At 40.7% G+C, this 13,798-nt stretch overlaps 1 protein-coding gene and 1 non-coding gene across 4 annotated transcripts in view; one reads left to right on the top strand and one right to left on the bottom strand.

Annotated features, from left to right (window-relative positions):
* Nucleotides 1–8,056: 8,056 nt before the first annotated feature.
* The window catches only part of ACOT4 (acyl-CoA thioesterase 4), a 44,435-nt gene continuing 38,693 nt past the window's right edge, over nucleotides 8,057–13,798 (bottom strand). For all 3 annotated transcript variants that reach the window (XM_026008552.2, XM_026008554.2, XM_026008553.2), the window contains 2 exons: nucleotides 12,626–12,828; nucleotides 8,057–10,562 (listed from right to left, as the gene is read on the bottom strand). In XM_026008552.2, the coding sequence (XP_025864337.1) occupies nucleotides 9,957–10,562; nucleotides 12,626–12,828 (809 nt within the window). In that variant the 3' untranslated portion in view covers nucleotides 8,057–9,956. The remainder of the gene's footprint in view (nucleotides 10,563–12,625; nucleotides 12,829–13,798) is intronic.
* LOC112927309 (small nucleolar RNA SNORD56) lies at nucleotides 10,615–10,685 on the top strand. Its single transcript, XR_003236499.1, has one exon. It is a non-coding gene; the product is annotated as a small nucleolar RNA SNORD56 (small nucleolar RNA).

The raw sequence follows: 13,798 nt of genomic DNA, 5'->3' as shown, positions 1-13,798 counted from the left end.
TTTGAATTACAGAAGTTACCACCTTGAGTGCTTGCCAAGAGTGTTGTCCTAGGGGCAGCTGGTACTGGGGAATGCGATAGATTAACCTTGCAGTTGCTACATCACTTACTTCTGTAATCGTATTAAATCACTAGTAAGCAATGACCAGATAGTTTGACAAAGAAACAGATGTATGAACAGAATGAAACACTGGCTCACAAAAAACACGTTTTCAAAAAGGATTTTACTTTTAAGTAATCTCTATACCCAACATGGGGCTTGAATTTACAACCCCGAGAGTTTTATGCTCTACCTACTGAGCCAGCCAGGCACGACACAGAATTACATTTTTTATTTGCCGGTTCTCTGGCTATTCACCACCAACACCATCCATGCCTGCAATAGCTCTGCTACTAACTAGAAGAGCAAGATGTAAATCTTTGAGAAAATAGGAATGCCAGTTTCTTTGCATTTCAGTGAAAAGCTGATTATTTGGGCAACTGGGGCAGCCTGCCTCAGCCTGATTCAAGTGGCCTCTTTAATCATTCCTGGTTCCTTCTGTTGTATTTCTCCAAGACTCAGTTGTTCTCCAGTAATCCATAAGTAGGATCATGGTAATCTCCATCATCTGATCGACACAGAAACAGAGCTTCTAACTCTTAGAACATCATATTCAGAGAAGAACGCTCACTGTGAGACCCCCCACACACACACACACATACTCCCCTAGTTCTGCTCTTCAATCTGAATGCTCCCTGCCTCTATCCAATGATCCTAGTAACCAACAGAGATTTCCCAGAAGTCTAGTTGTATGTTATACCGAGAGCTGGATTTCTTGGGGAGTCATTAGGTCTCTTCTTAATAGTGTGTCTATTTATTGGCCCTTGGAAGCCTTCTTCTTTTACCTGTATTACTGCGTAAGTTTGTGGTGATTTAGCCAGGATTAAAAGCTTTACCTTTCAACACACTGAGGAGAAAAGAGGTCAGAGAATCTTGTCTGGGAGAGAGAAACTGAATGCTCCCTGCCTGTTCTGATGTCTTGAAAGCCCAGGAAAAACAGCCAAGAGACAGTGCTCTCATTCCCTCATGCTTTTGCCCTAAGCTTTAAGCTCTACATCTTCTCTCCAAATAGACTTTCATCTCATCACAGTGTTCTTTAAAAAAGAAAATTCTTTCTTTTAAGATTTTATTTATGTATTTATGTATGTATTTATTTATGTATGTATGTATTCATAAGAGACAGAGAGAGAGGCATGAGACACAGGCAGAGGGAGAAGCAGGCAGAAGGAGAAGCAGGCTCCCTGCAGGGGATGAAGGAACCAACCTGGGACCCTGGGATCATGACCTGAGCCACCCAGGCACCCTGACAGTTTTATATTATTGTAATATTGTCCGTCTCAGTCAGACTTAGGTCCTGCCAACTGGAATTATCTTTGTTGCCTAATGTTCTGTTAATGTTTCCTCCAGTTGCACAACCTAATCCTGGCTTACTCAATAGACTACATTGATTTATACTACATAGCATTGTTTCCAGTGGTGGCCCTTTGCATCTTGAGTGTGGTCTCTCACTAGGACATCTAGAATCTCTACCATAGGATCTTGAATGTATCTAGGAGGAGATAACATCCTTGGATAAACTGCATGGCATTTGCTGGGTCTTAGAAGAGTATCTCTGGCTCAATTCATCAAGAACAACATGTACGAACTGGGACAGACTAGCAAGAATTATTAGGAACTAGTAGAAACATCAATATTGGTTTATGATACCCAGTGACTATGCAATATTTACTTTAATCAGTGCCAAAACTTATATAGTTCCAGGCTTTGGCCAGACCAAACAAAAGCTATAGTCAGAATCCTGGGATTATGAAGAAAATCCAAAAAGTTGATACTTTCATGCAGATAATATACAGTTCACCTTAGAGTGTACCAAAGACTTCGTTTCTTTTCTCTCTTTTTAAAAACATAATTATTTAAAGGATGCCTGGGTGGCTCAGTGGTTGAGCATCTGCCTTTGGCTTAGGACATGATCCCAGAGTCCTGGGATCGAGCCCTGCATCAGGCTCCCTGTGGGGAGCCTGCTTCTCCTCCCTCTGCCTATGTCTCTGCCTCTCTCTGTGTCTCTCATGAATAAATAAAAATCTTTAAAAATTTTTTTACTTGAGAGAGAGATCACAAGTAGTGGGGGAGGGCAGAGGGAGAAGCAGACTCCCTGCTGAACAGGGAGTACAATGCAGAACTCCAACCCAGGACCCTGGGATCATGACCTGAGCCAAAGGCAGACGCTTAACCAACTAGGCACCCAGGCACCCTTCATTTCTTTCTGATCATGAAGTGAGGTAGATATATAGAAGCTAATGGGTGCTCGCTTTGGCAGCACATATACTAAAATAGAAGTTGTTCGGCATTTCTGTGATCAGTGAAGATCTTAGAAGGGATGGCAAAACATAGAAGGCACTCCTTCTGGTGTACCCCGTAATCCCTTCTCATCTCTTTATGTGATTAAAAGTTAAAGGTATCTGAAATTACAATTGTAGTGGGCAAGATATTGAATCATATATATGTACAAATATATGCACATATATGTGTGTGTGTGTGTGTGTGTGTGTGTATATACAAGCTAGTAGAGAACACCATCATAACACAAGATAATCATTCTGTAACAGGAGCACCACCCATTCATGTATTGATGAGATTAAAAAGGGAAAAGGGGTGCCTAGCTGACTTAGTAAAGCATGCAACTCAAATTTTGGGGTTGTGAATTTGAGCCCCACATTGGGTGTAGAGATTACTTAAGAATAAAATCTTAAAATAAAATGGGAAGATGTAGGGGCACTTGGCTGGTTCAGTCCGTAGAGCATATGACTCTTGATCTCAGCATTGTGAGTTCAAGCCCCATGTTGGCTGTACAGATTACTTTTTTAAAAAGTAAAATTTTAAAAATGGAAGATGTTGAGGAATTGCAATGCTAGTGGATAATTTTTAAAGGATTTATTTATTTGAGAGAGTGTGCACATATCGGGGAGAGGCAGAGGGTGAGAAAGAGAAAATCTCAGGCTGAAGCCCCACTGAGCACAGAGCGTGACTCACGGCATCATCTCAGGATCCTGAGATCATCACCTGAGCCAAAATCAGGAGTTGGACGCTAACCAACTGAGCCACCCAGGTGCCCCATGGTTGTATCTTTAATCAGTATTTTTTTTTACTTTTACCAATTTTTGAATCTTACATAAAACATTTTTTTACTTGATCATAGTTTTTATTTAGCAGAATGTAAATCTTGCAAGTGTATTTGACTCAAAGAAAAACATCTTTATGTAGTATATTTTACATATTATACAATTTGCTTATTTAAAGTGTACAATTCAGGGGCAGCCCTGGTGGCTCAGCGGTTTAGCGCCGCCTTCAGCCCAGGGCCTGATCCTGGAGACCGGGGATCGAGTCCCACATTGGGCTCCTGCATGGAGCCTGCTTCTCCCTCTGCCTGTGTCTCTGCCTCTCTCTCTCTCTCTCTGTGTCTCTCATGAATAAATAAATAAAATCTTTTTTAAAAAAGGATTATTCTTTAAAAAAATAAAGTGTACAATCCAGTGGTTTTAGTATTTTCACAAGGTGAATTTAATGCTGCTAATTTAAGAACAATTTCATCACCCCAAAAAAGAAACCCTGTATTCATTAGCAGTCACTCTCCATTTCCCCCCAAGTATCTCTCCACTCCCAGCCCTAGGCAACCACTTATCTACTTTCTGTCTCTATTTATTTGTTTATTCTGGATATTTTTTATAAGTGGATTTATACAATATGTGGTCTTTTGTGACTGGCTTCATTCACTTCACTTTTTTTTTTTTGTATATTTTTTTATTGGAGTTCGATTTGCCAACATATAGCATAACACCCAGTGCTCATCCCGTCAAGTGCCCCCCTCAGTGCCCATCACCCAGTCACCCCATCCCCCACCCACGTCCCTTCCAAGACCCCTTGTTCATTTCCCAGTTAGGAGTCTCTCATGGTTTGTCACCCTCTCTGATGTTTCCTACTCATTTTCTCTCCTTTTCCCTTTATTCCCTTTCAATATTTTTTATATTCCCCAAATGCATGAGACCTTATAATGTTTGTCCTTCTCTGATTGACTTACTTCACTCAGCATAATACCCTCCAATTCCATCCACGTTGAAGCAAATGGTGGGTCATTTCTAATGGCTGAGTAATATTCCATCGTATATATAGATCACATCTTTATCCATTCATCTTTCAATGGACACCGAGGCTCCTTCCACAATTTGGCTACTGTGGACATTGCTGCTGTAAACATTGGGGTGCAGGTGTCCTGATGTTTCACTGCATCTGTATCTTTGGGATAAATCCCCAGCAGTGCAATTGCTGGGTCGTAGGGCAGTTCTATTTTTAACTCTTTGAGGAACTTCCACACAGTTTTCCAGAGTGGCTGCACCAGTTCACATTCCCACCAACAGTGCAAGAGGGTTCCCCTTTCTCCACATCCTCTCCAACAATTGTTTCCTGTCTTGTTCATTTTCATCATTCTAACTGGTGCGAGGTGGTATCTCATTGTGTGTTTTTTTTTTAATTTTTAAAGATTTTATGTATTCATGAGACAGAGAGAGAGAGAAAGAGAGAGAGCGAGAGAGAGGCAGAGACACAGGCAGAGGGAGAAGCAGGCTCCATGCAGGGAACCTGACGTGGGACTTGATGCCTGGTCTCCAGGATCACGTCCTGGGCTGAAGGCGGCGCTAAACCGCTGAGCCACCCAGGGTGCCCCTCATTGTGGGTTTTTTTTTTATTTGTTCCTTTTTTATTTTTATTTATTTATTTTTTAATAAATTAATTTTTATTGGTGTTCAATTTACCAACATACAGAATAACACCCAGTGCTCATCCTGTCAAGTGTCCCCCTCAGTGCCCATCACCCATTCACCCCCACCCCCCGCCCTCCTCCCCTTCCACCACCCCTAGTTCATTTCCCAGAGTTAGGAGTCTTTATGTTATGTCTCCCTTCCTGATATTTACCACACATTTCTTCTCCCTTCCTTTATATTCCCTTTCACTATTATTTATATTCCCCAAATGAATGAGGACATACACTGTTTGTCCTTCTCCGATTGACTTATTTCACTCAGCATAATACCCTCCAGTTCCATCCACGTTGAAGCAAATGGTGGGTATTTGTCGTTTCTAATTGCTGAGTAATATTCCATTGTATACATAAACCACATCTTCTTTATCCATTCATCTTTCGATGGACACCGAGGCTCCTTCCACAGTTTGGCTATTGTGGACATTGCTGCTAGAAACATCGGGGTGCAGGTGTCCCGGCGTTTCATTGCATCTGAATCTTTGGGGTAAATCCCCAACAGTGCAATTGCTGGGTCATAGGGCAGGTCTATTTTTAACTCTTTGAGGAACCTCCACACAGTTTTCCAGAGTGGCTGCACCATTTCACATTCCCACCAGCAGTGTAAGAGGGTTCCCTTTGCTCCGCATCCTCTCCAACATATGTGGTTTCCTGCCTTGTTAATTTTCCCCATTCTCACTGGTGTGAGGTGGTATCTCATTGTGAATGAGAAAGGAGAGATCACTACCAACACCAAGGAAATACAAACGATTTTAAAAACATATTATGAACAGCTCTACGCCAATAAATCAGGCAATCTAGAAGAAATGGATGCATTCCTGGAAAGCCACAAACTACCAAAACTGGAGCAGGAAGAAATAGAAAACCCGAACAGGCCAATAACCAGGTAGGAAATTGAAGCAGTCATCAAAAACCTCCCAAGACACAAGAGTCCAGGGCCAGATGGCTTCCCAGGGGAATTCTATCAAACGTTTAAAGAAGAAATCATACCTATTCTACTAAAGCTGTTTGGAAAGATAGAAAGAGATGGAGTACTTCCAAATTCGTTCTATGAGGCCAGCATCACCTTAATTCCGAAACCAGACAAAGACCCCACCAAAAAGGAGAATTATAGACCAATATCCCTGATGAACATGGATGCAAAAATTCTCAACAAGATACTAGCCAATAGGATCCAACAACACATTAAGAAAATTATTCACCATGACCAAGTAGGATTTATCCCCAGGACACAAGGCTGGTTCAACACTCGTAAAGCAATCAATGTGATTCATCATATCAGCAAGAGAAAAACCAAGAACCATATGATCCTCTCATTAGATGCAGAGAAAGCATTTGACAAAATACAGCATCCATTCCTGATCAAAACTCTTCAGAGTGTTGGGATAGAGGGAACTTTCCTCGACATCTTAAAAGCCATCTACGAAAAGCCCACAGCAAATATCATTCTCAATGGGGAAGCACTGGGAGCCTTTCCCCTAAGATCAGGAACAGGACAGGGATGTCCACTCTCACCACTGCTATTCAACATAGTACGGGAAGTCCTCGCCTCAGCAATCAGACAACAAAAAGACATTAAAGGCATTCAAATTGGCAAAGAAGAAGTCAAACTCTCCCTCTTCGCCGATGACACGATACTCTACATAGAAAACTCATTGTGGTTTTGATTTGTCTTTCCCTGATGGCAAGTGATGCGGAGCATTTTCTCATCATGTGACATATTTTCAAACTTCATCCATTTTGCACATTTATCAGTACTTCCTTTATTGCAAAACAATACTCCAATACCATACTAAATTTTAACTATCCATTCATTGACCAATTCACATTTGGGTGATATCCTCTTCTTGGCCATTGTGAATATTGCCGCTGTGAATAGTTATGTACAAGTTTTTATGCATATATCTGCTGTCATTTTTCTTTGCTATAATTTATCTGGAATTGCTGGTCATTGCAATTCTGTATTTAACCTTTTAGGAAAAGCCAGACTTCCCAAGTGGCTATACCATTTCACAATCCCACCAGCAGTCTATGAGGGAGGGTTCCAGTTTCTCCACCTCTTCATCAACACTTGTTTTTATGTCTTTTTCTTTTATTTAAAGTAGACTCCATGCCCAACATGGGGCTTGAACTCATAACCCCAAGACCAAGAGTCACATGTTCTACCAACTGAGCCAGCCAGTTGTCCCTGTCTTTTTCACTATAGCAATTTAGTGGATGAGAAGCGGTATCTCACTGTGGCTTTAATTTGTGTTTTCCTGATGCTTAATGACACTGAGCATCTTTTCATGTGCTTGTTGGCAATTTGTATATATTCTTTGGGGGAGATGACTATTCAGAAGCATTGCCTATTTAAATTCCCTCAGCCTGAAGTTTGACTCACTCTCCTATCCTCAATCAGATCTCTGCTCAAAGATTACATATTCAAATATGTCTTCCCTCACTGGTCTATTTAAAATATCAACCTCTCTCTGTCTCTCAAAAAAAAAAAAAAAAAAAAAGAAGGAAAACAACAACAACAACAAAGAATAGATGTGTCAAAGATCAAATAATCTAACGTGTGTAATGAAATCCCAGAAGGAAAGGAAACTGAAGATGGAGAAGACAACATATTTCAAGAGATAATGAAACCACACCATGGGTATATCTCCAAATCACTATATTGATCAGAATAAGCCACATACTTAAAAAAAAAAAAAAAGAATAAGCCACATATACATTATCAACTCTATCATTCCATTTCTATAACCTCCAAGAACAAATGAAGCTAATTTATGATGATCAAAGATCAGAAATCATTTTATCACAAAGATGCAAGGAAGAGAGAAAACGAGCAAAATGAATTTTCTTTGGTGATAAAAAAAAAAATCCTATCTTGTTTCCTGTGGGTTTCCAAGGGTATATAGAATTGTTTAACTAAACTGAACACTAAGGATATGTGTGTGATTTTTCAGTTAAAAAAATTGTAAGCAGGAAAAATAAATTTATAGAATAAAAAAACAAAACAATAATATCACCTCTCTCATCAAGCTCTAATCTTATGGCTAGAGGCAATAACAGAAAAGAAAATAAAAGCTTTCTGTCTACTTTTGGAGTTCTTTTCCACAAGGTACTCAGCAGGTTTATTTCACCTTGACAAAGTAAAAGTAATTAATACCTAATACAAATCCATCTGAATAAACATAAGAGATACAGAGTTTAAACAGATTGGTTAAATTGACTTTAATTTTCAGTGAGATTTTATTTCATGATTCATTGATGACAATTTCTTAGAACAAGGTTTAACACGTTTATCTTATACATTTACTTTATACCCTGTACATGTACCTACTGTCATTTGAGATTAAGGTGTCCATCTATTATTCTCTGACAGGAAATCAATACTCTGTATGATCTAAACCCATTTTTTAGAACACAAAATTAAACATACTAGGAAAATCAACCTGATATTTTATCTTTTACTGGATGTACAGTCCTTATACATTTAAGATAGTTACTGATCTGAGTTTAAATTCTTTTTCTATCATCCTTATTCTATACTTTTTATGTTCTTTTAGCTATTTAAATGGTGCCTGGGTGGCTCGGTTGTTTAAGCGGCCTGACTCTTGATTTCAGCTCAGATCATGATCTCAGGGTCAGGGGATCAAGCCCTGCATTGGGCTCGATACTCAGGGTGCAATCTGCTTGAGCATCTCTCTCTCCCTTCCCCTTTGCCCCTGCCTCCACTTGTACATGCTCTCTTTTACTCTAAATAAGTAAAAAATTTATATAAAAACTATTTCTTTACCCCAACTCCTCCCAAAAGATTCTTCTCTGATCTCCATGAGGAAAAGGTCAGTCTGGTTTCCTTATATCAACATCTATCTGTACAGTTACAACCAATGAAAATTCTACTCTGCTACCAGTATTGGAACCAGTAGCAAACATTGGATGGCAATTCTCCCATAGTGATAAAAAAAAAAAGTAACCTAGAATTTCTACAACTTTAAATTTCATCTGTGGCTCAAGTATCAAGTAAAAAAAAATCTGGAAGAAAACACTAATTTTAACAGAGGAGATGCTTTTTACTTTTTGTGTAGTATACCTCTAAATGAATCTTCTTCTTTAAAAAAAAGGATTTTATTTATCCATTCATGAGAGACACACAGAGAGAGTGAGAGAGAGAGAGAGAGAGAGAGAGAGGCACAGAGACACAGGCAGAGGGAGAAGCAGGCTCCATACAGGGAGCCTGACGTGGGACTCGATGCCCGGTCTCCAGGATCACACCCTGGGCTGAAGGCGGAGCTAAACTGCTGAGCCACCCAGGCTGCCCTAAATCTTCTAAAATTGGTATGTTACATTAGTAAAATTAATGGAAAAATAATATATTAAAAATGTTATCTATTTTTTTTAAAAGATTTTATTTATTTATTCATGAAAGACACAGAGAGGGAGAGGGAGAGGCAGAGGCATAGGCAGACGGAGAAGCAGGCTCCATGCAGGGAGCCTGATGTGGGACTTGATCCCAGGACTCCAGGATCACGACCTGAGCTGAAGGCAGATGCTTAACCAGTGAGCCACCCCAGCGTCCCTTAAAAATGTTGTCTAGGGGATCCCTGGGTGGCGCAGCGGTTTGGCGCCTGCCTTTGGCCCAGGGCACAATCCTGGAGACCCGGGATCGAATCCCACGTCGGGCTCCTGGTGCATGGAGCCTGCTTCTCCCTCTGCCTGTGTCTCTGCCTCTCTTTCTATCTCTCTGTGACTATCATAAATAAATAAAAATTAAAAAAAATTTTAAAAATGTTGTCTAAAATATATCATTAACACTCATGACATGAATTTAATGTTACCAGGGGGGCAACTGATTCACAGACGATTATTAAAACACCAGAATATGATCTTGAATTTCTCTCTCTCTCTTTTTTAAAGATTTTATTTACTCATGAGACACAGAGAGAGAGAGAGGCAGAGACACAGGCAGAGGGAGAAGCAGGCTCCTTGCAGGGAGCCCGATGCGGCACTCAAACCCAGGACCCCGGGATCACAACCTGAGTTGGCAGGCACTCAACCACTGCACCACCCCGGTGTCCCAGACCTTGAATTCCCATGTCAACAATAGACCACTATATTACAATTTGGGGGGAGCTATATTCTGGGTACCTCCAAGATGTTTGCAGAAAAAGGTCAGAATTTGTTTCCAAGCATCTTCCTGGGCCTTAGAATGAGCCCTTGGCTCCCCACCCCAGATTACAGGTTTGTTCAGTAATTTCTGAATGGAAGCTGGGCATAAAGGAAAGTAAGGAGGCTCTATATAATGCCCAGTCCCAGGATAAGAGATGATCTGAGGCTTTTCCTTTCCATGGGCCTGTAACCGCTCAGAGGCTATTTGGGCATATAACTCACTTCTCCAGTTATGGTCATCCTGACCAACAATGAAGAGGATGGGCCCCTGGGCCTTCTCCATTGGAATCATGCTGGGGTTCTCATGCCCTCCTACAACATCATTCCGTATATCCACAATGTCCAGGATGCCTGAAAAAGCTACCTTGATCCTCCTCAAATCATGGCCCAATGGTGGGATGAAAGTCTGCTTGTAGCGTATGCCTTTGTTTCCACTGAACCCTGATCCATTGATGGAAACTGTGGCTGAGATGTTCTTCAAAAATGAGGCCATGGAAAGACAAATATCAGCCCCTAAAGAAATGCCCAGGAGCCCAATGCCTGGGCCCTTTACCTGGAAGAAAAGAAGAGAGAAGAGTCAAGAATGGATTTCATTGAAAAATATTCTACAGTGATGGCAGTATTTTTCATCAACATCAATTCACCTAAAAAGTGTTGATACTTTAGGTCTGAGTTAATCTGAGGGCAGAGGAAAAATGGGGGCTGAGAAGTAGCTGAGAAGTAGCTGTCCCTTTAGAGGCTGACAGGAAAAAAAAAAAAAAAAAACGTATTCCTGGTTGGCTCAGTTGGTGGAATATATGACACTTAATCTTAGGATTGTGAATTTGAGCCCCACACTAGGCATAGAGTTTTTTTTTTTAAGATTTTGTTTATTTATTCATGAGAGACACTCAGAGAGAGTGGCAGAGACACAGGCAGAGGGAGAAGCAGGCTCCATGCAGGGAGCCGGACGTGGGACTCCATCCCAGGACTCCAGGATCACGCCCTGGGCTGAAGGCGGCGCTAAACTTCTGACCCACCCCTGGGCTGCCCTAGAGATTACTTTAAAAAAAGAAAAAAGGTATTACCTATTTTAAAAATGTAACTAGAGACACTAACTTTAATTTGTGAATTGGCCACAAGAGTTTCTAACTCAGCTGACAGGAGTTTCTTCCCACATAAAAAATAACTGGGTGAACACAGGGCAAATGAATTGTAAACTCGTTGGCAAGTCTGGGTATTGATTACATATGCTCCAGAGTATCATTCGCTAGAGAATGCTGAGTAGTGGAGCCTGTCAAATTCATGTCCTCATTCAGGGGGCCATGATCAAAGTCTCAATGTGCCAAGGTATCTAACTGTGTGGAACCAAGTTCTGTTCTAAGTGAATGATTCATCAGACCCCATCTAAATACACTGGCAGATGATTAACTTTATGGAAACAAAGTAAGACTTCAGAGTCAAATTATATAGTTCTTGGCTTCTGAAATGCGTGGGCAAGTTCTTATCAAAATCAGAAAATTGAAGATTAAAAAATCAAAGTAAACAGAGTCTGCAGAGAGAAGTAAACAACAAAACTAAAAGACAACCTAAGGAATGGGAGAAGATATTTGCAAATGACATATCTGATAAAGGGTTAGTATCCAAAATTTATAAAACTCAGCACCCAGGGACTTGGGTAGGTCAAGGGGTAAGGCATCTTGATTTCAGCTCAGGTTGTGATCTCAGGATGCTGGGATCAAACTCCACATCACACTCCCCGCTCAGAAGTTAATCTGCTTGCTTGTCCCTCTCCCTCTGCTCCCCCCCACCCCTGCTCATACTTGCCCTGGTGTCTGCTCTCTCAAAAATATCTTAAAAGAAAAGATGCTCAACATCACTCATCATCAGGGAATGCAAATCAAAACTACAATATTACCTCACACCCATCAGAATGGCTAAAACCAACAACACAAGAAACAACTCTTGGCAAGGATGTGGAGAAAAAGGAACACTCATGTTCTGTTGGTTGGAATGCAAACTGTTGTAGCCACTGTGGAAAACAGTATAGAGGTTCCTCAAAAAGTTAAAAATACAATTACTTTACAATCCAGTAATCACACTACTAGGTATTTAACACCAAAAATACAAAAACAGGAATTCAAAGGAATACATGCACCCCAATGTTTATTGCAGCATTGTTTACAATAGCCACATTATGGAAGCACCCCAAGTGTGCATCAACAGATGAAGGACAGAGATGTGGTATGTATACGCAATGGAATATTATGTAGCCATAAAAAAGAATGAAATCTTGCCATTAGCAAGATGGATAGATCTAGCGAGTAGAAGGCTAAGTGAAATAAGTTAGAGAAAAACAAATACCATGATTTCACTCATACGTGGAATTGAAGAAATAAAACAAATGAACAAAGAAAAAAACAGAGAAATCAAGAAACAGACTCTTAACCATAGAGAACAAACTAAGCCATCTGACAGAGAAAGTGTAAATAGGCACCTAAAGCCAAGGAAGTCTCCAAAAGAAATCTCTGTGAAAGAAGAGCAGCTTCAGGGCACCCGGCACAGGTGAGTGCAAAGTGACACCCTCTATTGATGTATTTCTAGAGAGAATGATACAATAAAGGATATCAAGAGAACCTCAGAGTGTTGAAGCATGTAGCATAGGGCTTCTTCAAAGTAGTCCAGGTCTACGTTGTCAATTTCCTTGGGGAGATCTTCAAAGTTATAATAAGCTAGAGCCAAGGTGGCAAAGCCATGACCAGCCAAAAGGCTGGCCCGATACTCCACCAGGCCCCCTCCAATTCCAAAGATATCAATGATTCCCGGGAAAGGTCCAGGTCCTAGAGAAGAGAATAATATGAAGGAAAGGCATTATACAAGAATTTGCTTTTCTTTTAGAGATCTTTCTAAATTATTTAGTGGGTTCCTATGAATCAAAGGGAAAACAACAGCTCCCTGAGTTACTATGCAAAGGGTACATCAGTACCTTGAAAAGAAAATCTACACGGTACCTTCTCATTGATGAGTCTACACTCTATATGATTCTATAAATGATCTATAAGGTTCTAAGAATCTTTAGCTATCAGGGAGAGTAACAAAGTCTTTCACTATGACGACATCAGGGAAGGAGGAATTTCATGTTTTACACAGTGCTGATTCATAGTGCTCTGTTAGGGAATTGGGACATAAAATTAAGAATCTTGAAATAAAGCTTTATGTTGTGTGGCACAGACCCTTGGCTTTGTGTGTGTCTACTGGTATTTCAGATGTCTATTTAGAGAGAAGAAAGAAAAATAGAAACCCAAAGATGGCTTCAGGAGAAAGTCAGTAGAGTCTAAAGTGTGATCTGTGGTACACAGGGACATGAAGAAGTGGACAAGGGGCCCAGTATAGTCAGGACGCTATTGAAGGGTGACATAGCAATAGCTTCCTTGATCGATAGGGCCGATGAGATCTATAGAGTAGTTATTAAACATTTTTTTTTTTTATGAGTCAGTCACAGAGAGAGAGAGAGGCAGAGACACAGGCGGAGGAAGAAGCAGGCTCCATGCACCGGGAGCCCGATGTGGGATTCGTTCCCGGGTCTCCAGGATCGCGCCCTGGGCCAAAGGCAGCCGCCAAACCGCTGCGCCACCCAGGGATCCCCTAGAGTAGTTATTAATAACACAATGGATCACATACCTACCCTCCAGACCCTGTTTTGTTTTTTTTGAGTTTTTGTTGTTTTTTTTTAATCTGCGGAATAACTGTACTCAGCTCACTGAGATATGATAGAGATTAAATGAGATAATTTAATGTAAGCAAAACGCG

The sequence above is a fragment of the Vulpes vulpes genome, chromosome 6 (genome assembly GCF_048418805.1).
Source record: "Vulpes vulpes isolate BD-2025 chromosome 6, VulVul3, whole genome shotgun sequence".
Lineage (NCBI taxonomy): Eukaryota > Metazoa > Chordata > Mammalia > Carnivora > Canidae > Vulpes > Vulpes vulpes.
Note: the sequence above shows the minus strand (reverse complement) of the source record. Positions and strands in the feature narration are given on the sequence as shown.